We start from the raw sequence: 22,519 nt of genomic DNA, 5'->3' as shown, positions 1-22,519 counted from the left end.
AACAAGTGACAGGGACAACACCCCTCCCTCTAATGCCCATACAGCAGCATGACTGCAGGAGCTGAAACAGAGCCGGCTTCTGAATATCATGCACCCTGCAATTTCCTCTGGTGACAAATGGGTATGAGATAGCAGCAGCAAACCTCCAAACATTAGTCACACTGCTTTCCAACAAGCAACAATTACATGTAATAGGTACTCTGTCATCTTGCTCCAGCTGAATTTTATAAAGAATGCACTAATAAAAATTTGACTTATACTTACAAGTACAATATGCTACTTCAGGAAGCACAGGAAACAACTTCAGCTTGACCTGAGTTTAGTAGCATATTATCAGTTGTTAGTTTGCTGTACATTTAGAAGTTTATTTGTCAGTTTTTAAATCAAGTATTGGGCTATGAGTCCTTTCACCAGTTTTATCTTTATATCTATTTTCATATTGCTGGGTTGCATTATAATTCAATGCATTTTTAAGACATCCAAGCTTGTCCACTACAAAGATCAGAAGTATGACCTGTCAATTATTACCATTGATGTAAGTGCACGTATCAAGATATTCAGCTATTTATACAGCTATCCAGCCTCATTTTCCTAATAAGTCTTGCTAAACCTGCTGTACAGAGAAAAGTGATATACTCCTATGCCTGATTCTGGCATTTCACAGAGGTTATAGTCAAGTTCCTTGAACCAAAACCAAGCTCTAGGATTTACTCTAATTAAAGAACAAAGAAATGCTGCTCTTCCATTTCTCAAAGTCCCTAAAAGTGAAAGGTGAAAATATGATTGTGACTTACCTGAAGTTTAAGTGATAATATATATTAATATACTGTTGACTTTGGATCAATACTGGCATAAAAGTAAGATGAACTTGGTTGTAAAGCCTGTTGAGACAGTGCCATGAGGCACCTTAAATCCTTACTCTAGAGTCACCACAATCCAGTTTCCATTAAGGACTGGCATATAGTGATACCAATGGCCTCATGTGCATATTGTGGCACCTCTAGCATCACTTGAGACAAAATCACTGATTTGGACTAAGGTGGATGGGTGCACCTTTACTGGAAAAGAGACATCCATGAAAATGCGCAGGTTTTTCTCACCCTCTGATACAAATAAAGCATTTCTGAGGGGAGCTGAAGATGACCTTCATACTCATAGGCCCACTCTAGTTTACCAGCCTATGTATACATGGGTACTGGATTTCAGTCTGGGATTGGATGTGAGTTGACTATTGCTGAAATACATGCTGTGAAATGTTCTTCCTTTGACGCAGATGCCATTTTCCCCATCAGACCCAGAAATACAATTTGAGGGTACACTCTCACAGTAGTGGAACTTGAAACATCTGAGGAAAAAGCTGAATTGTCTGGATACAGGAAAGCTATTCTTTGCTGCTGTTGAGATGAACACTGAACTGCATTCAGCCTGGTTTCCAATTTCTAAAGAAACAAAGGAGAAGATAGGCTAGGTGCTAAGAGCTTGTTCTGAGGCTGATCAGTGGCAGTTCAAATGAAAATGCTTTGTGGAGCAAAGAAATCTAAACTTAAAACCTTTGCGTGCTAACACATCGTGTACAGAACTTCTCAGAGCAATTTCATTTGGCTGTTATCTGCCAGGTTCGCTTTAATATGGCAGTGGCTCCGTTCTCCCCGCGGCGACCCGGAGACCCGAGGTGTGACTGACCAGAGCAGGAGCTCGGCAATGCGAAACTCCAAGAAATTTCTGTGCATTTCCACGACGTTTCTTGCTGACGCCAGAACTTGGGGGAATTTCGGTCTGCTCCTGAACCGCGGCGATGGCAGTTTTAGTCGCCAAAGGCACGACTGGGGAGCTCCTATTTGGGACATTGAGCTCAAATCCCTTCCCTGAGCCACGGCGGTCAACGATCCCCTGGTGACAGACACCCGACTATCCCCGGCGAGCTGGCATCGGCACCTCGCACAGCCGCTGACCTCGGCAGCCTCTGCCTTTCTCCTATGAGGACCTCCGGAGCTTCCAAGCTTTATCTGACTCCATCCAGGATGCGGGAGAGCGTGGAGAACTCGGGTTCAGAGACCGCCGAATGAACAACCCTCCGGCCGCAGGACATCCCAATGGACAGGTCCATCGCCTCCCGGGGTACCTCCACGGGGAACGGCGCTACTCCAGACCTTTCTTATTCCCAAACAAACGCCCCTCCCAGGAATAGCCCGCGAGGCCGCGAGGATCCCGTCAGCCGCCCCAGAACGGGGAAGCCGAAACCCTGAGGCGTTAACGAAACCCCTGGGATGCGCCGGGGTCCAAACCTTCCTTACTTCCAACGAAACGCTTTTCTCAGAAGCGCCGCCTCTCCTCTGCTCCAGTCCCCGCTGCGCTCCCCTCACGCCGCCTCCACTCCCGCGCCCGCCCCGACAGCGCCCCCGCCCCCGCGCGCCCTGCGCACTCAGCCGAGCCACCGCCCCCAATCCCCTGAGAGCCCTCCCCCTCTCTCCGCCTGCGATTGGTCGTTCCCGCTGTCTGTCCGGTGCCTCCCCGGCCCATTGGGTGAGGCTGCGGCGCTGCCCCGCCCCCAGCGCTGTCGGTTGGGGCGAGCCGAGAGTAAATAGACGCCGGAGCCCAAGATGGCGGAGCTGCCCAGTCCCGGTCGTGGCGCGGCGCCCCCCGAGCAGGAGGTGCTCGGAGCCAGGACGGCCCCGGACGCGAAAGGTTCCCGCGGATCCCAGCCGGCCGCCAAGAAGGTGAAGGGAGCTGAGGAGCGGAGCCTGAAGGGCGCTAAACGCGTCAACGGTGAAGGGGGCGGCGGTGGCGGGAGCGCCAAGCAGCCGCTGCCCGCGGTCGTGCCCAGCTACAGCAGCCCCGGGCCTTGGGGTTTCGCCACCCTGCCCTCGGGCCCCTCGGCGGGCACGGGGGGCTTTGCGTTTCCCTCCCCGCTGTCCCGGAAGCTGCTGCCGCCCGCGGTGCTGCTGCCGCCGTCCGCCTCCCCCTCCTCGTCCCACCCGCAGCACCAGCACCGCCACCACCGGCACCGCCTGGCGCTGGCGGCCGAGGCGGGAGGCGGCGGCAGCGCCAAGCCCAAGAGACCCAAGGAAAAGCGGGATAAGGAGAGGAGGAAGCACGGGGTCCTGCCCGTGGTGGCGTCGGCGGGAGATGGCGGCGGGGCCCTGAGCCGGGAGGAGAACGGGGAGGTGAAGCTGCTGTTCCCGAAAGGTGAGCGGCGGGGCAGCGCCGGCAGCGGGGGCCGGGGAGGGAGGGCTGGAAGGGGCAGCGAGCGCAGGGGCTCAGCACAGCAGCGGGAGGTGGCTGTGACCCCGGGCCGGGGGCTGCGGACGGTGCTGGACCCGGTCACACATCGCTGGCGTTGTGTAAGTTCGTGGGGAAGGCAGCGGCGGCTCAGTCCGCCGTCAATTCTGTCAAAAAAGGGGGTGTGGAATTAGCGATGGCGTCAGCCAGAAGCTGCCAGAGGCCCTAGGTTTTCTTACCTATTAGGGAAATGAGGATGCCGAGTAATTTATTAAAAATGTGCGAACAAAAGTAAATTGAGGAAAAACGGAGAACATGTTGCAAAAAATCTCCGTAATTTAAAAATTAAATCGTGAATCGTCTCGTTTCTTAGGCTGTTAATTTTTATAGGCTAAGTCATTGAGTACTAGAGAGCATGCAGTTAAGATTTAAGATACGTCGACTTTTGAAATCTCACGTAGTTGCTGCTTCAGGCTTTATTTCTTGAAGATCACATCTCCCAAGGAATGCTCGAGGCCTTCAGAATAAGGGGAGGAGTTCATTAGTGGAGTTGGACAAAAATGGCTATTCGAGGTAGGACAAGGTGTCAGGCAAGAGTCTTGCTTGGATTCCTGTTGTGATCAACAGTAAATCTTGGAAACTAAAAGATGATACGTGACTGTATGATGACAGTACATAAACACACGCTTTTATTTCTAGTGTGCCCTTTCCCAGTCTCCAGTGACCTTAAACCAGATGTTGATGCTTTTATATTTACATTGAAATATAAGGAATTTGAAACGTGCACTCCCTTACCTAGTTTAATCAAGTTTCATTTCTTTCAAAGGAAAGATAAATTACAGCTTTTGTGTGAATTTAGGTTACTTTGATTGTGGCCTATACCTGTAATTGCAGGATCAGCCAAGGTTGTACAGAAATATCAATATGCCTTTTTGTCTATTGATTTTGTTTTTTGACCTGTCTTAGTTCATTTTCCACTAATTTCCATGACTATCTTAGTCTATGATTCGCTTTTCATTGAGGGTTTTCTTTTTTTTTTTTTTTTTTTTTATTTACTTGGATCTTGATTGGTGATGTACAAGTGGGTTTTGAGTATGTAATTTCAAGTGCTTTCAAGTGTTCCATTTTAGGGCTTTTTCCCGCACTTTGTTCCTGTCCAAAATGTGACTTGGAAAAAGTCTTTAGAAACAGTGCTCAGTACACATTTGATGTTGGTGAAGTCATTTTGTCTTCAAGGATAGCTGCTAGGAAACTCACCCAATATCCTTCTTGCAAAGCTATGTAATTAATAACCATGTTTGCTCAGATTACCATAGTGTCCTACCAGTGTTAAATAATCATGTTAGTAAATCTTGGAACCATATTACAATAACAAGATGAAATATTCTGTCACATTGATAAAAGAAATTGACACTGATAGTGTTAACTGAATAATTGATGTTATTTGCCTTGAAAGAGGAAATTCTGTACCTTGTATCTGGAAAAGATACTTTTCTCAAAGCTTATATACTTACAGGCACATTTTTTTTTCTTTTTTGTTGCTGAATGCTCAGAACAGATCTTTTTACCTTACATTTATTCCTTGAAAGCTTATCTACATGCAACAAATAAATTTTCCATGGCAAATGATACCTGTTTGGCACCTGAGTCTATAGATTTCTGTTTAGAGGAAGTAGTTTCTAAAGCTAAAATTTTGTTGCATAATTTCCTATATAAAAGAATAACTTTATTTTAATTAATTGGTATGTTTCTGCAGAGAAGGCTGTGAGAAAGTAAAGGATGCACTGAGTCTTCTTCTGAGAGCTGCCAGCCTTTCAAAAGTGATTCAGTATTTGACTGTAGATTAAAGAACAGGTTTGTGCTGTTAATCCTGTGAATAATTTACTTTGCAGAGAGGAAAGGGAAAAATGCTGTTATGATGCAGGGAGAAAAGAATGGCTGGGGGGCAGGCACATAGAATATGAAGTACAGAGGAAAGCTAAGACTGACATTAAGGTGGGTGGGTGGAATAGTCAGGACTTGTGCATAGGGAGTGCTGAAGCTACAGAGTGGAAAAAGATACTAGAGGGACTGTGGTTGCAGCACATAATGAGCGAATGTGGAATGAATTTGAAATACTGACAGGCAAGGAAAATAGCAGGCAAAAGCAGTATGGGGGTGATTCTTGTCTTGTTTTGGGGCAAAAGATTATACTTAGATGCTGTAGAAAAGGCCAGGAATGTTAGAGAGAGGTAGGATAGAAGGAGAGTGAAAATTTTTGGGCAGCCTACAGATATGACATGGGTAAATTTAGACGATTCGATGAAAAGCTGACAAGCTTGCACATACAGAATATATGAGGGCCAGGGAGGTAGGGATAAAATATTTTCCTTTAGGTGTCATGAGGTGAGTTAGTAGAAGCTGTCATCAGTCCAGTCTAAAAATCAGCCTCTTTCAGGTAAGTGCAGCCTCTTTTTTGTTCCTGGAGCCTGCAGTTAGATAACCTTTTTGCTTTTGGTGCAAAAGTAGAAAAAGAGCAGCAGTGTGGAATTGATGGTACTGACTGTTTTTCTCTGCTAGCATTTGGAACTGATACACATGGCAGTGTTGCACCTGCCAGAAGGAGAATTGTTTCAGTGGGCAGACTAGAGGTATAGAGGCAGAAATACGAAGAAAGCAGGTGGAATGGGTGAGAGTTCCTTGGTTGTTTTGAGGCTCTGGAAATGGAAGGAGTCCATCCTCCTGTTAGCAGCCAAAATGGAGATACATTGCAGGTGAGTACATGGGACAGAGTGGAATTCCCAGTTGTTCCAGTACCTGTGAATGAGGAGGAGTCGTGTTTCTGGTTGGTGAGCTGTGTATTCTGCTGCACAGAGCTCTTAGGGTGTGAGGAGAAAAAGCTTTACCTTTGAGAGACTGAGGGCCTGCACAGATTTTAGTACTAGAGAAAATGAGGAGTAAAGCTAGGGGAATCAGGAGAATGGCAAAATTTGTCTCATGAGACTGTTAGGATTGTGGTGTAGACAAAATAATACAGGGTGTGCAGTGATGTGGAGTAAATGTGAGATCTGGCCTTGAGAGTAGTAGCAATTGCTAACAATATTGCTAACTATTTTAGTTTAATTACTAAAATTAATTTTAGTTTAAATTTTAGATTTTAGGTTAATTACTGTAGTGGTGATAGGGGTATTGACACTGAGGAGGAAAGTGTGAGATTTTTCACCTTGCTTTGAGAAAAGCTGATGATAGGAGCTGATGTGTGTCCTTCACTTGCAATAGTGATTATGAGGTAAGGGAGCATAGTTCTGAGGCACCCTTATTTCCTAAGTCATAGGAAGGTGTTAAGCTTGGTAGTAGCCAAGATGGATGATGCGTTTAAAACTTTTCAAAAATGTTTATATTTTCAAGTCTTTCTTTAAAGACTTCTCTGGTCTTTTAATTAATTACCAAGGGCTTTTAAGTTGCAGAGTCATAACCAGGCCTTACAGCTTGTGATTCCATTAAATGGATGGAGTTCAGTGACCCCTTCAGAGATGATCTACCATGCAGAGAACCTGAAAGAGCCTTTTGCTGGATGCATGATTTATTCTGCAGATAACGAGGTTTAGGCTGTTTAAAATAAGCTTGAATTTCACTTGCCACGTACATTCTGATAGTGGAACTAAAGTTGTGCAATGTTTTTTGTTTTCAAAACACAGTGTCAGTCTGACAGAAGTGATTGCTGTACATGCTATGACTCTGCTGATTCAGTTAGTCATTTAACTGATACTCTGCTCTAGCAGTTCATAGTCGAGCTTTGCACTGTTATGAAAACAATTTCAGCTAGCCACTCCCCACTTCATTAAACAATGCCTGTCCAAGTCTTTAGTTTTGGTCCCTATACTTGCTGTGAGGTGTAATGCAGTTGCATGATCCACCTTTTCTACTTTTCTTGCCATTTCTGTGTACAATTTCTCTTTCCCTCCCCCCCCCCTTATTTTTTTCAGTGATCCATTTGCTGATAAGATTGCCTCAGTGTGCAGGCAGTTGCAGAATGAGGTTGACATTTAGACTTGTAGATGGGGATTCCCCATATGAGCAGGAAAGCTGAATATGGTGCTGTAGCTCTTGTTTTTAATATTACTCTGGTTTTTTTACCTTCTTTTACTCCCCCCCCCCTTCTTTCTCCTGCTGTCTTTGAAAGATAAAATTGGATTTCAGATGAGCATTTGATTCTTCTGGTAACTGTTACCTTGTGTTGTGTGACTCTTCTGGGATTTTAGCTTTTGAGAAGTTACACTTTCCAGTATTAATAATTTTGGTGTGCATCCAGTGGGATGCTCACTTCATAGTCTCTGTTATCAAAGTAGGTTGAAGAAGGCTTTGGATCTTCTTTTTCCCTTCTTTAGAACTGGGACCATGCATCTTGCTTGTTAGGTTGTCTTATTTTTATTTCTGCTAAACATACCCTCCTTCTGTTAACTTCTATTTCCCTTTTTTTCTTTTTCCTTGTACTACGTGGCTTGACTCACTTCCCCCTCCTCTCTGTTGAATTTTTAAATATAGCAGTCATTTTCATGCTTATGAGGCTTCTTGACCACTCTCATCTGAATTCTTCAATATATTTCTATTTAGATACCCTACTGTAAGCAGCAATGTCTAGGAAGTATTTTGGGTTTTAAGTATGCTATTCAGGAGGAAGAGGGACTTCTTAAATTTCTGATGTTTGAGATTTATGTGCAGTTCAGTTTTCAGAGCTGGTAGTGACATTAATGTAAGTATGCACTGTTGGGATAAATTTGGAGCACTGCAGCTTTTTGTTCAGGGACCCTGGCCCCTTTGTGATAAGATAACCTGGTGCTTGCTAGGCAGAACGCAGTCTTTTTAAGCTGGAGAACTGTGCCCTTCCTGTACCCCAGAATCCGGCTCTGTGTTTAATTTCTGCAGCAGAAACTTACTCTGAATTTAGAATACCAAATAGTTTTTCTTAGTTGATAGAAGATCAGGAGGCTGAAACATTTGATCTGAAACCTCGTGAAGAGGCCTTGTTTGCAGCTGTCACATTCTGTGTTACTGATTTCTGATGCAACTCCCCAGTGCTTGAGCTTAAACTTGGCTCATTCAGTTCTGCATGTAGAAGGTCTCCTTGGAAATACGAAGCTTAAAAGAACTGGGAGCTGTAAAGATCATATTTCAGTTTTTTGGAAGTGTTTTTAATTCTGAAGGGATCTGTCTTCCTTTTCATTCATTGAAGAGCTTGGGGAAATGTTCTTGCCTGATAAGGGGATTTTTTTAGTCATATCTTGGATTTTAAACTTAAATTACTGAAAGGGTTGGCGGCCATATATTCCTGGTTGCTGGGATGTGAAACCTAGCCCTTTTTTGATGATTTTTTTTGTATCTTGGAAATACTGTATTGGTTTTTTCCATGTTCATTAAGTTGGGAAACGTGCTCTGCAGACCATGTTGTAGGATTTAATAAGTGCAGGTGTTAAAGCTTTTAACATGGTGATGTTAAATGTAGTTCATGTACCTTCATAACCAGTTAAACATGGCTTCTTGAGGTTTTATTTTTACGGGTGTTTGTTCAAAGTGAGGAGATTGCTGATGGAAGAGATGGTAACTGATGTCCTTATATGCCCCTCCTTATTCCCCCTTCCTTTTCGTTACACTGCTGGTGTTATCCATACTGATGGTGTCCCTTAGCAGTAGTCTGTAAATATTTTGCCTCATGGGCAGTGACAGCCCTTAAATCAAACAGAGGAGAGAGAGAAGCAGAATACTTTGAACGTAATCTATGACTGACTACTAATGTGAGTTACCATCTGGAAAATGATGCAAAGCAGCTGCAACTTTTGGCATCTGACAGCATTGTACAGCTCTCTTCTTTCAGTGCTGAAATGGACTTGCTTGTTTGAGCTCCTGCATGGGCTTCAAGGTGCATATTTCCCAAGTGACAGCCACCACGCTGCATATGGTCCATCCACTGAAGAGCACTTCCCACTCATTCTCTATGCTCTTATTTTGCCATTTTGTCTGTAGAAAGTTTGCAGTGGAGGCAAAGATCTGGTTAGATTTCTGAAATCAGGATGGTGTGATCTGTGAATTTGTGTTCCTGTATGTACTGCTTAGGAAATCGTAGCAGTCATTATGAGAAGGTATCTCCTGAATTGGGAAACTAAGAGCTTTTACTGTAGCCTTTAGCTGTAAATAGCTATTTAATGTATAAATACAGTGTGTATCCATTTCTTTTATTTATTGTATTTAACCTAACATCCAGAAAAAGTAGCTTTGGAATTTGAGGAGGAAGTATGCATACTATTCTTAATTAGTTCAGTTCATTGTGTAGAATTGTTGTAAAGTATTTTTCAGATTCCCTTTAGAAAGGTGAGATGGCACACACCATAATAAAGTTCTTCCTGTCTATATGTAGCACTTCTTTTATTTTAATGTACTGCTGTTGCAGCATTTCTTTCATGTGTGGGTGTATTGTTTCTGTAACAATGTATGCGAAGTGAAGAATATGGACTTTATAGTGACACTCTTTAATGTGAACTTGAATGAGACATGTAGAAATCTCTTTAATTCTTTGGGTGTTGTATTTCCTCTAAACAGGGATACTTATTCCTACAAACCTCTGTATTTTAAAAAGTATATGCTGGTTTATTTAGTGGAGTTGGATTGGATTTGCATGGCAAGGTTTTGGTAGTTGGGGAGGAGATACAGTGATGGTGAGAAGCTGCCAGTGATGGTGGTAGCATCTCTGGGATTATATATTTTAAGAGGGGGAAAAAGTTACTGCACAGGACCAATTGTAGCTGGAGAGATGAGTGAGAATATCTGAGAGAAACAGCCCTGCAGGCACCCAGGTCAGTGCAGGAGGGGCAGGCGGTACTCCAGGTGCCAGAGCAGATTCCCCTGCAGCCCCTGGAGAGGCAGCTGTGCCCCTTCTGCCCAGGGAGGTCCATGGGGGAACAGAGATTCACCTGACTCCACCCTGGAGCAGGTGGATGTCCAAGGGAGGCTGTGACCTTGTGGGAAGCCTTTGCTGGAGCAGGTTCCTGGCAGTACTCATGGAAAGAGGAGCCCGTGGTGGAGCAGGTTTGCTGGCAGCACCTGTGACCCCGTGGGGCTCCACACTGGAGCAGGCTGTGCCTGAGGGGCTGCAGCACATGGAAAAAAGACCCAAACTGCAGCAGTTTGTGAAGAGCTGCAGTCCATTGGCAGGACTCAAAATTGGAGAAATTTGTGGAGTACAGTCTCCTGTGGGAGGGACCTCACTCTGGAGCAGGGGAAGAGTGAAAGGAGTCACCCCCTCTTGAGGAGGGAGGAGCGACAGAGGTGATGAAATGACAACAATCCCCATCCCCCTGTGTCACTCAGGGGAAGGAAGTAGAGAAAACTGGGAGTGAAGTTAAGCGCGGGAAGAAGGGAGGGGCAGGGGGAAGATGTTTTTAATATTTGTTTTTTATTTCTTATTACCCTACTCTACTTTTGATTGGTAACAAATCAATTTTTTTCCCAAGTTGAGTCTGTTTTGCCCATGACAGTAACTGATGCTGCATATGATCTCTCTTTTTCCTTACCTCAACCCATGAGCTTTTTTTGTATTTTCTCTCCCCCTCCAGCTGAGGAGGGTGGTCCTGGAGTGGCTTTGGTGGGCACCTAATGTCCAGCCATGGTCAACTTGCTACAAGAGTTAGGGGTAACTTTATAGTAATAGAGACTTTTTTTTGCCCTCAGTCAGCAGAGCTTGAAAACTAAGGACTGAACCTAGCTCTAACTGAGTTTCCATAGCTGATTCCTGCTGTACTTGGATTTATATATTTTTTTTTAACTCAAGTAGAGAGTATTTGCAGACTCTGTTTAGTCTATGAGTAGTTATTTCCTGAGCAGTGTATTTCTTTTGTCAAAATCATATAAAGTAAAAGCATGCGTTTGATAGGTGGGGCATATGAAAAGATAGATTTCTTTCTTTTTTTGCCCTAGGATACAAATTATTTCAAACGGTTGGCTTTTAGTTTTAGTATCTTTGGAGGTATGTAAAGGCCAAGGAAGGCTGTGTAGTTGGGCCGTTTTTTCCATGGAGGCTCATTTCATTCTCAGCAGCTCAAGAAGCTTTTTAATTTTTTCTTTTTTATTTGTTAGGAGTAGTCTTGGTGGAAGCTAACTACAGAATATTCTGTCGACATGGAAAACTCATCATAAACATCTTTCTGCCTTTTACTACTTTGTGATCTTGTTGCCCCACAAATGAAATGGAGACCAGTAGTAGCTTCTACTGATAAATTTCAAACAAGCTGTACAAGAACATTCCAGGTTTTCGTAACTTCAACAGAAGAAGATTTTCTTGTTTTCCCTTGCCAGCGTCACTCACTTGTTTATTCTATGATATGTAGGTTGTAAATTGCTTAATATTGGGGGTATTAATTTTAAAAGAGGAATTTTGTGAAGAATGTTCATATTTCTGGATGTCCCTGAGGATAATAATCTGCAGAATTTCGTCTGAGTTTTGTTTTTTAATTTTTCAAGCCATACTAGAAAATACTTATTAGTACTCATAAACTCCAGGCATTTGAACTGAGGATTAAGTTGAAATGTTAATCCATATATTAATTCTCATTTTGACACAGTTTTTTTTTAATATACAAAGATTTTTTTAAAATTTCAATAGTTATGGGGTTTTTTTAAGTGAACTGTGCAATACTGTGATTTCTAGAAGGGAAGGTTTACTCCGGACTTCCCTCAGTTACATTTACGTTGTACTTGCAGCTATTTACTTGTGCTGTTGCTGGGGGATGATACAGAAATCATTCCTTGCTTCTTTTGTTGGGAAGGCTTCACCATTGACTATTAATTGCTTTGTAGATGTGAAAATAAACTAGAGGCTCTTGAAAAGGTTCTCTGTCTTTATATGTTCTTCTGACAAAACTGGAAGATTCATTGGCCTGTAATGCTTTTCATGAGCTGGCTGTAAGGGATTCTTTGAGTCTTTTGTCCTCTTTCAGCAAGACTCAAGATTTGTATATGCTCTTCAATCTTGCTTTGATTTGCAAGTGATAGCAGAAGTCAAGTGTGCCTGTTAACCATACAAAAATGTTGAGATGAAATCTGGGTCTTCCCATGTTAATTGTAATTCTGGCTGAGTTGATCATTCAGCAAAGATTATAAATCAAGCCTGGTGTTACTGCCTACTAGCTGAGTGTCTGCTTTCAGAGTGTTACTTAACTCCTGTTGTACAGTTTACCCAATTTCATACTCAAGTTGCAAGGGATTTGAAAATTAGACATTCCTTTTTGGGGAGAAACAGGTTGGAGAGGAAGATTTATGTCTGTTTAACCTATTCCTAGAAAGGTTTGTGTTGCTTAGGAAAGCTTGTTTGGTTTCCATGGTCTGCTATACACATAAATCTGCTTTGTCATCCATCCCTTCTCCCACAGAGGTGTTAGGAGTAGGCTGTTCTTGGATGACTATTTCAGTCACTAAGAACTAAGACATCCTGTAAGTGCAGCTACCTGATTATATTTGTGCTAGTATAGTTTCTGTTCTCTCCCCACTGCTTATGATCTATGGAGAGGCAACAGACATATCTCAATTGCCATCTATTTTGGTTTTTATTTGACTTATTTTCTTAAGACTCTCACTAAAATACATTCTTTGCTTCACCTTAAGAATTGTGAGGGTTTAAGTTCTGTATTCTTATAAGAACACTCCTCAGAGAAAAGATATAAATGTTGTAGAATCACTGTTAGCGCATTAATTTATGTGGATTACTGTCACCTCTTTGCACCTTTATCAACATGCTTCCTGAGCAGTTTGGTTAGGGGTCACTCTACATTGCCTTCTGGAATTGAAGGCATCCTTTGGATTGGTTCTGAAATATTTCTGATTTGTTAGTAGTGAGCATACTTGCTGCTTCTATTTTATGTGAATGCTTAAGGAAGAGTAATTGGATTTCTTTTCTTCTACTTGGGGTTTATAATGCAAGTACCATGAATAAAACATCAGGGCTGTCTCTCAGTTGTATTACTGAAGCATAACGTTATGTAGAAGCTCGAAATCAGATTTCCTCTTTCCCTGTGGAGGCTAAAAAGCCTGGTGAGCTCTTGGAGCAGGTACTGGCTTCAGGCCAGGAAATAAGGCGTGAAGTGGCTGCAGTGCATATAAGCCTAGTAAAATCTGACTTCTTTAGTCCTTGGCCTCGTAAGTGAATCTCAACTTGGCTTGCAAGGATGACTCCTTGAAATTATGAATTCCTCTAGGTCTAGTATTTTACATGCAGAAAGCATGCCTAAAGGCTCTGCTTTTCTGTGTCAGGGATTTAAAAACCTGGAGTGACTTGACAAGAAAGTAAATGAATAATGAGACTGCTCAGGGAAGCTGTTGTAGGTAAGCAGGGGAAGCACCAGTGAATTGAATCTGCTGTGTGAATACAACACATCCCATGTTTTTATTAATTATATCTGACTGCTATTAATGCATTAGCCTGTGAATGTAATATGAAAGATTTTTCAGTTGACAGATAAAGCCATGTTTCCCAGGTATATGCAAAAGCCTTTAAGTTCAGAATATGTGTAGTTAGGAGGTTTTCAGTGTAGATGTGTACCAAGAAACTGCAGACTGTACTCTTTTTTTTCCCCCAATTCTTAGGAAATGCATGTAATTCCTTTTCAACAAATGAGTAGACTGCAGATGCAAAGTAAGAGCAAAAGGTATAGGCATACACAAAAATTACTATACAGTTAACTTGATGGGTTGTTGCATGCAGCTACAACATAACAAACAAAACTTTTCTGAGTTAAAGAAGCTTATGTTGGATTATGCAACAGATAAATATTAGCTTTTCATATTGTAAGTACTGGGATTTCCTTGTAACTCCTCCTCTATATCCTCTTAATAGAGCTTGCATAAGAGTAATAGGAAACATGTATGTGACAATTAGTTTTCTGTTCTTGCTTAATTGTGAAATATATTTTCATTTCAGGTCAAATCAAAGAGAAAGTTAAAGAAAGGGAAAAGAAGCAAAAAGAGAAGAAGAAGCACAAAATAATGAATGAAATCAAAAAAGAAAACGGGGAGATCAAATTACTGCAGAAAGGTAGGTTCAAAATATGTAGTGATTTTTCATTCTAGTGCTAGAAGTGTTTGTGATTGGATACTGTGTTTTAATACTGTTTTTCATTTGACTTAGGCCATTTTTCCTGGTTAGTTGGTACAATTTTTTCATTTGACTTAGGCCATTTTTCCTGGTTAGTTGGTACAACAATTGCAAATTAAAACATGTTGTAGATGTTAATTTTTTTGAAATTAAAGATAAAACTATCATCAGTGTTGCATATACAATAGTAGTAACAGGAAAGACCAGTACTTCAAGGAAAAATATTAGTGATGCTTCAGTAACTGCTGACAAAAGGTGTAGGTTATCGTTTTATATATTGTGGCGAAGAAAGATGAATGCATGTTACCTTTTATGTCTAACATTAATTGTACAAGACTGAATAATTTAGGGTGTTATAATTCAGGAGCTTTTTCGGATACTAAGCAGTTGTATGCAACAGGCAGTCTTAGTTTTGGCTAATTTCTTTAACTTTTTTTTCTGTAATGAAAGGTAGTTAAGGTTACATTCTCATGTGGCTTGTACATCCACTGAATCTTAGAGCTGTACAGTAGTTGGGGTTGGAAGGGCTCTAGTCCAACTGCTTCTAGTATGATCAACTAGAGCAGGTTGTCCAGGATTATCAGACTCTGTCTCCAAGAGTGGAGGCAACAGTCTCTCTGGACAGCTACATTCAGATTATATATACAGATTTGTTTATAATGGTGATGGTAAGAGACTGGAACAGGTTGCCCAGAGAGGTGACAAATATCCCAACCCTGGCAGTGTTCAAGGTCAGGTCAAGAATTGGGCTCTGAGCCCCCAGATGTGATTGTGAAGCTGTTTCCACTTACTGCAGCGTGTTAGACTAGATGGTCTTCAAAGGTCCATTCCAACATAAACTGTGTCTGTTGTGTGCCTATGAAGAAAGACAGCTGGGTCTGAGGAGGCTCAAGGTGAATCTCATCAGTGTGTGTAAAAACCAGATAAAGGAAATGAAGAAGGTCATCAACCTGTGCTTCATGGGTTTATTCCTTCCAGGTGCTGGGTTTTGCCCACCCCTCTGTTAACTTTGTGAGTCCCCAAGTTGGCCCATTTCTACAGCCTCTTGAGATCCCTCTCACTGGTGATGTAACTCTGGTGCATCAACTCCTTCCAGTTTTGGATCATCTGAAGCTTGCTGAGGGTGTGCTCTGTCCCATGACGCTATTAATGGAGAGGCTGAACAATACCGACACAAGATAATTAAGGTCTGGATCACTCCAGCAGTGACTGTTTCCAGCTGGAATTTGTGCTGTTGCTCACAAACCTTTGAGCACAGCAGTTAAGCCAATACTTGAACCACCTTACTCCTCACTTAGGTCATGCTCTGTCAGATTTTCTGTGAGGGTGTTGCTCATTTGAGTAGACCAAATGCTTTTTTAATCTGTTCTTTTCAGACTCTGCTTTTGAAACTAGGAACAAATTCTTGATATATTTTTCTGTTACCTTGAATAATGTAGAATTTAATTCACAGATCAGAAACTGAAACCCTCAAATCAAATCTTGATCAAATCAGAATGCTCATATGAGGTCAGAGGCATGGAACCGTGTAATTACTACATCCCATATTACACTCCACACACAAGTAACTGTATTAACAACAGTTACAGCTTAAAGCCTGTGTTGATCAGATCTCAAAGTATTGCCTTGAACTTGAGGGTTTTGTAAGCTGGTGACTTCCTCTGAAAAGGGCAGGTGTGACTAGTCTTTGCTGAGCATGGAAGTCAGTGGTTGAGACACTGGGCAACACTGAACTGCCATAACAGTGTGTTCTTGTAGCAGCCTTTTTTTACACTGGGTCCTGTTTCTGTTGCCATTCAGCAGATGAGGTGCAATCTGCAGACAGAAAGTTGTCTCACACCTATCTAATAGATGATAGCTAACGGGGCTGTCGAGCCTAAAATTGTGCTTTATTTTCAGGTTAATGTAAAAGTGCAAGTGCCCAGGGACTGTTAGCACACCTCTGCTGAGAAGCAGGATAGCCTATTTTCACAGCAAACAGTGCTACAAATGCATTAGATGCTTTACCCCTGTTTTATTTGACTTTTTATCACTCAAGTGTATTTTAGGTTTTCTTTAAGGTGTTGGCTCTTAAGTGTTTTGTAGAGGCTGTGTTTGGTTTGCCAGTATCCTGCAAAATTGACCCCTATTTTTCAGGGAAAGGAGGGAATAAGGAGAGCAGACAGATAATCTCCACAGGGTTTGTATCCTATTCAGAATGGCAGCTTGGTGTCTTCTGTGTGCCTCCAAAATCTGACTGGATGTGCTTGTATGTGCTGTGAAGTCTGTATAACATTTCCTGAGCTGTCCTGCTGATCTAACTACATCCTGGGCAAGAGAGAGCAGAGGTGCTTTATGATGCAGCTTCTTGTATATGTCAGTGGTCAGTGTCTTTGTGACCTTTTCAAATACTCTTAAAGAGTGTCTTCTTCCTGTGTGTAACAAAAATTAAGCTTCAAGCCGCATTGTTTTGAACTCAGGGTTTACTGTGTGGGCTTTGGAACAAAGTCTTGGAATGAGTTTGCTTTCCATTTCTTTGGGTTTTTGCTTTTGTAGTTGTTTTTTCTATTCTTAGTGTGTCTGTGTGTGTGTTTAGAAACCAGCAGTAGAGTGCCTAAAGAAAGCTTATTTACTTCTTCCATTAGATCTATATTTTGCTGTAAAATATTGCTCTGACCATCTGTTTGTGACTGACTTTGGTTGAGGGGGTGGAGGTACAGCCTACGTGACTTTTGACAGCTAAACTGTCTGTCCAAGGTCAAAGGTGATGAGTTACAGAAGAGGTCAGTAGTGAGTGACTGATGCCTTTTGAGGGAGAGCTGGTGCATAAGCCTAATTTTGGTGCTCTGAGCTGAATGTGGAAGAGTTTATTTGTACTTGGAGGCTCTGTGTTGTGAGCTGTTCATCTGCCTAAACTTGGGCTGACATTCTCTTGAAAGCTATGATAAAACTTGCCTGTGTTAGAGAAGGGCGATTCTTAAGAAAGGGTTTTTCTGCTGTGCTTGAGGCTGCTAAAGGAAATTAGACTCTTTCAGAGAGCCTGATGGCTTTTATTATGAACCTAGAATTAAAAGGATTTTTTGTCATCCTTTGCACTTAAAGGATGCATTCTCTATAGATAAGGCTGTAGAATTGCCTTTGTCTCTGTCTGCAGTGTGGAAGGAAGAGCTCAGTTATCAGACAAAAGTTGCTTGGCACATGCATGTTGTTAAAATTTCGGAAACTCTAAGTGATTTAAACTTATTTTTAAGAAAAAGTCTGCATTGTAAATAGCTACTGTCTAAAAACTTAGCATTTCATGCAAAATATTTGTAACAATGTGACAAAGTTACTAGTGGTCCTGCAAAGAGGAGGGTGATTAATAGGCTTGTTTGTAAGCGGTCCAGTCGATTTTTTTATAATCTGGTGAAGTGTGCACTCAGTCTACTTTTTAAAAACAGATCAAAGGGGAAAGTTCCTGTAAATGTGGATGCTGAGGCACCTTCTATTCACCTCCTGTTCCTGTTATTTCTCATTCTTGATGTCCTAGGGCAGGGAGTCAAATAAAATGTTTTCAATACAACTGAAAATTGTTAAACTTGTGTCTTGTGTTTCTAAGCCACGTGGTGGAAAAAGCTTTTTGTTTATAGGTTCAGTACCTGTTGTGTCTAAGTGGATCTCAGGACACTTAGAGACAAATGTGCCATGACCTTTAAAATGTGTGAAATTAGATTGCAAGAGTCGTATGTATATGTATGTACGTACACACCTGTATTGTGTGTGCTGGTGAAGAATCTTTGAAACACCTTCTGGCTGCCAGTGTGTGCCTCAGCACTAATAGGTTAATCCAGTTAACCTATCCAGCTTGCATCAAGTACTGCACCTGACTTAAAACAAAGTAGTTTGGATATCTCAGCCTTGTGTTGGGATCTTTATTTAAACTTTTGGCTTGCTTATTTATATCTTCACCTAACTCTGTATGTCTGCTCTGGAGCAATTTGATTACTGTCCTAGAGAGATGTGGAAAGCTGCTCTTCTTTTTTGGGGTCCATTAGTGAAGTGTCGAAGCACTGTTACTGGTTTTGGAAGAAGCAGTGCATTTTACTTTAAAGTACTTGGATATATGCAGCAGAGGAGTGACTGAATGAGAGTGTTTCTGCTCCTCTCTACAGCTAATGCAAAAGAAGAAAGTATTTATTGGGCATTGCTGATAGCAGTTTCAATATTCCAGCAAGCTAACTCCTTTTGCTCTGAAGTATTTGCAGCTTCTGAGCAGCTTTAAACATCTACTTCAGACTGGATCTTTGAAATTGATCAGAGCAGAAGCCTTAGGCTAGAAATGTGCTTCCTTCTCTATCTGTCACATTCAAGCTTTACTGAGAAATACTATTTACTTCTAGAAAACAGCTTTTCATTTAATGTTTGTATTCTTCAGGAGAATTGTCTGTACACTAAAATAGTTGAACATAAATAGTCAAAAATTGGATTTATGCTAATGTCAGCAGTATGGAGAGCAAGCACCACCCACACTCATTGTAAGAGGATAGATGCAGGAAATCATAGTCTGATCTGTATTACAGTTAAATAAACTAAAATTTTACCTTTAAAAGGTAAATTTTATAACCCTTAAAATTAAAAGTTCAAAGTTTGAACTTTCGAACCTTTTCAGGTTACAGAAATTTCTATTAAGGTTTGCTAGGCAGTTGATCCTGTCTCACAAATGTACTGTTGGATGAGGTGGTGGGACGTTTTTTAACCTGTAAAAAATCAGCTCTGTTCAGTGCTGGGGTGGATGGAGAAGGTGTGGGGAACAGGGTAGCTCAGCAGACCAGGTGGTTTGCTGCCCCGAGGAAGGGTGGGTGCTGGTACTCCTTGTGTCCTTGTGTCCAGTGGTCTGTGTGCTTTAGTTCTTGTCTGCCAGTGCTGTGAACCAGCAGAGTGAGTAGTTTTCTGCTGAGCCGTTAAATTGCTGTGCCATTGATGAGCATCAGTCAGTAGTAGGAGTGGTGCAGGACCATGTACTGGGAGCAGTGATGGAGGAGAGCAGGGGCTTGGATTATCTGGCAGTGAGCTCATACATTGCCCAGCTGTGTCATGTCCATTTGAAGGCTGAACTAATAATTAAGAATGTCACATTTTTTTCAGTCTTCCAATATACAATTTGATTTTAAAATGTCTTTTCTGTGCAATGTGGTGTATGAAGTGTATATAAAAACAATTTTCTGTATGTATGTCATTTTCTGCTAGTGAGGAGATGAAGTTGTTGACAGAACTTGTGTTGTGTATGGAGTAGCAAAAGCTCGTGTGAATTTTAAAAAGGCTCAAAACAAATTATCAGTTTTTGAACTCATTTTACCTAATTTATGCTTGAAGTGGTTTTAGAGAACTAAGTTTTACTCTTGTTGGTATGCAATTTTTTTCAAAGTCTTCAATTCTAGTAATGTTTTAAAAAAGCCCATTTGAAATTCTTTTTATCATCTGATTTTTTGTGTTTTAAGGCTTTTTTCCACTTCAGTGGCATCAGTAGCTCAGACCTTTGAAGACTGGATTTGTGTTTTGTCTTCCAAGGATAGGCACCATTTTTTTCTCAGCTGCAAGTAGCAGTCCAGGGGACCTCTGCTGCCTTTCATCATGGATCTTCTTGTGGTTTTTTTTGTTATATAGCCTTTCAGTGATTGATGCTTTTTTGGTTTCCAAGTGTTTCAGAATTAAAACGGATCTCAGTTCCATCCTTCTTATATACAGAGACACAAAAAATTCTGTGGAAGAGAGTTGCGCACAAAAGTAAGGGGCTGTGGGCAAATAATTATTTTGTTCCAAATTGTATGCATCATTTTTGCAACTTGGTGTGATTTGAGAAAGTGTGCAATGATGAATTGTAATTCTTGATCTATATGTAAATGGCATAACACTTTTATGTTGCGTTCAGAAGTAAAAGCAGTCTATATTAAAATCAATGTATTTAAAGCTGAGTGGAAATTTCTTTTATGTAACTGAAAAATAATTACTTTTTTCCTCTGGTTAAAAACTTCTATCTCTTCTGAAGGTTTCATAGAGATGGTATGAAAACAGAGGGAATAATATATATTCTTGACTTAAAAAAATTCAGTGTACTAACTCTTACTTACTCTTAGTGTAATTCCTTCTAAGGTTTTAAGTACTTCCATAGATGTCTACCAGGTTAAATAAAAAGTACTTTTACAACTGGTTTTGAAGACAAACCTTCTTGGATATGTGCACGTGACCTTTGCATAATTTCAGACTGATTGACATTCCATCTATGTTGTTTCTGTCTTAAAGGCACCACTACTTCCAAGACCATGACTGTGCTCTTCTGAGTGCTGCTCACTGATGATTAGAAAAAAACCAACTATTTCAGTTGGAAGGGGCCTACAATGATCATCCAGTTCAACTGCCTGACTGCTTCAGGGCTGGCCAAGACAACAACCATGTTGTTGAGGGCATTGTCCATACGCCACTTAAACACTGACTGCCTTGTGGCATTGACCACCTCTCTAAGGAAGTCTGTTTTGTTGTTTAATAGTGGAATTTTTTTGTTTGTTTGATTAGTTTTTTGTTTTTTTTTTTAATGTTATTGTATAGCTGCATCTTTGAAATATTTTAAGTGATGGATTAAAGAAACTTCACCACATATTACAGGAGCAGTTGAATGAAATTGATTGTTAGTAGAACTTCTCAGAAGATCAAATCAAAAGCAATGGGACAGATTGAAAGGGAAAATCAGATCATCTTTCTTCTTGTACTTTAGGAATGGAAGTCAGTAATTTTTTGTTGTTTAGCACAGATACAGATTCATACAAATCTATTATATAAGTACTTTACATTTCAGTTAGTAATGATGGAATGTAATTTAATAGCTTTATGTTCAGCAGGAGCATACAGGTGCTAATCTTCAGTTGTCTTAAGATTTTCTTTGGTGATTACAAACATGCTCAAGTAGGAGAGAGCAATTTGGCTCTTCCTTCAGCAAAAAGCTATTTGCTTTGAAGTTTGTTGCCATTTATGTTGCTCTGCTTGAAGGCCAGTAAATATAAATTTCCATCCTTTCCCTGCCATGCATGTTGTCCCAGATCTGAGTGACTAATTTCAACAAAAATCTGAGCTTCATTTAAAAATGAGTGAAGTGGGTTGGCAGGGAATGCTCCAGCATTTGGTGCTATGATTCCATAATTTGTATATTCAAAGTAATATAATATCTGCAGAGTGCATGACTTCTTTGTGATATCCATCAGTATATCAAAAAATGTTCATATTTGGAGTGAAACAATTTTAAAATGCTATGTTAAAGCATTTTTAAGAGTTTGCAATACTTGTGTACTCGTGGATGCTTTCAGGTCATGTATTCCTGCAGTCAGGAGTAGGGTAAAAATGTCTGAGTCTGTAATTTGAGACTGGTATTGAGATTGCAAAGCCTGCAGTAACTGTAACTTCCCACTGTCATAAACCATTTATTTGTTTTTTTTTTCCTGCCGACTGGAGCCGATGCCATAATGACACCACTACAATACCCCAGAGCATAGCAGTAGGTGATTTGTGTCAGGTGATGACATTGCACGCAAGGACACTGCCACCCTGAACGAACTGTTTTCAGGATTCCTCTAAGGTTGAAATACTTAGTTGTTGAACATCTGTTGCTGCTCTTCCTGGTCTTCTCATGCCCACTAGACTTAGACTCTGGTGACAGAAAGATGTTAACAAAGAAGTGGTGAACATTGCATCTACCAGATGAAGCAGTCCTGTTGCAGTGGTTTGATGCTGATTTTACATTAAATTTAGCCTAAGACAGGACAGACTTCCATGAAGATACTCTGCCTTTTGGCAGTTTAACTTAGTTTAAGGTGAAATTGTGTTCAGAGAGTGTGTCGTGTTAGATCTGATTCTGAGTGAAGAGAGTCTTTGTAGTTATTAACTGTGTGGATTAGGTTAAGAAATCCTAGAATCCATTTCCTTGTTTGGGCCAAATAAGAATTGAGGTGACCTCAGGGCATTTCCCCTTTCTGTGAGAAAATAGAATCCAGGGAGATAATGAAATCTGCCTCTACATCAGGAATCCCAGAAGTATTTAGCTGCTGTCACAAACCCCAGGAGACTCAGATCCAAGTGTCTTAATTGCTTGTTCTCCTTTCCAGTGTCTGCGTCTTCCATGTCCAAACTCTTAGTCATCAGCAATAATTTGTGAATCTATGTACCAACAGTTGTGGTGTC

The 22,519-nt window shown here is 41.2% G+C and overlaps 1 protein-coding gene across 2 annotated transcripts in view; it reads left to right on the top strand.

The window, feature by feature from the left end:
* Positions 1–2,565: 2,565 nt before the first annotated feature.
* The window catches only part of RSBN1L (round spermatid basic protein 1 like), a 45,879-nt gene continuing 25,925 nt past the window's right edge, over positions 2,566–22,519 (top strand). Inside the window, exons 1-2 of one of the 2 annotated variants that reach the window (XM_015627910.2) lie at positions 2,566–3,186; positions 14,162–14,275. In XM_015627910.2, the coding sequence (XP_015483396.1) occupies positions 2,601–3,186; positions 14,162–14,275 (700 nt within the window). In that variant the 5' untranslated portion in view covers positions 2,566–2,600. The remainder of the gene's footprint in view (positions 3,187–14,161; positions 14,276–22,519) is intronic. The other variant, XM_015627909.2, reaches the window with a different exon arrangement.

The sequence above is a fragment of the Parus major genome, chromosome 1A (assembly GCF_001522545.3).
Source record: "Parus major isolate Abel chromosome 1A, Parus_major1.1, whole genome shotgun sequence".
NCBI lineage: Eukaryota > Metazoa > Chordata > Aves > Passeriformes > Paridae > Parus > Parus major.
Note: the sequence above shows the minus strand (reverse complement) of the source record. Positions and strands in the feature narration are given on the sequence as shown.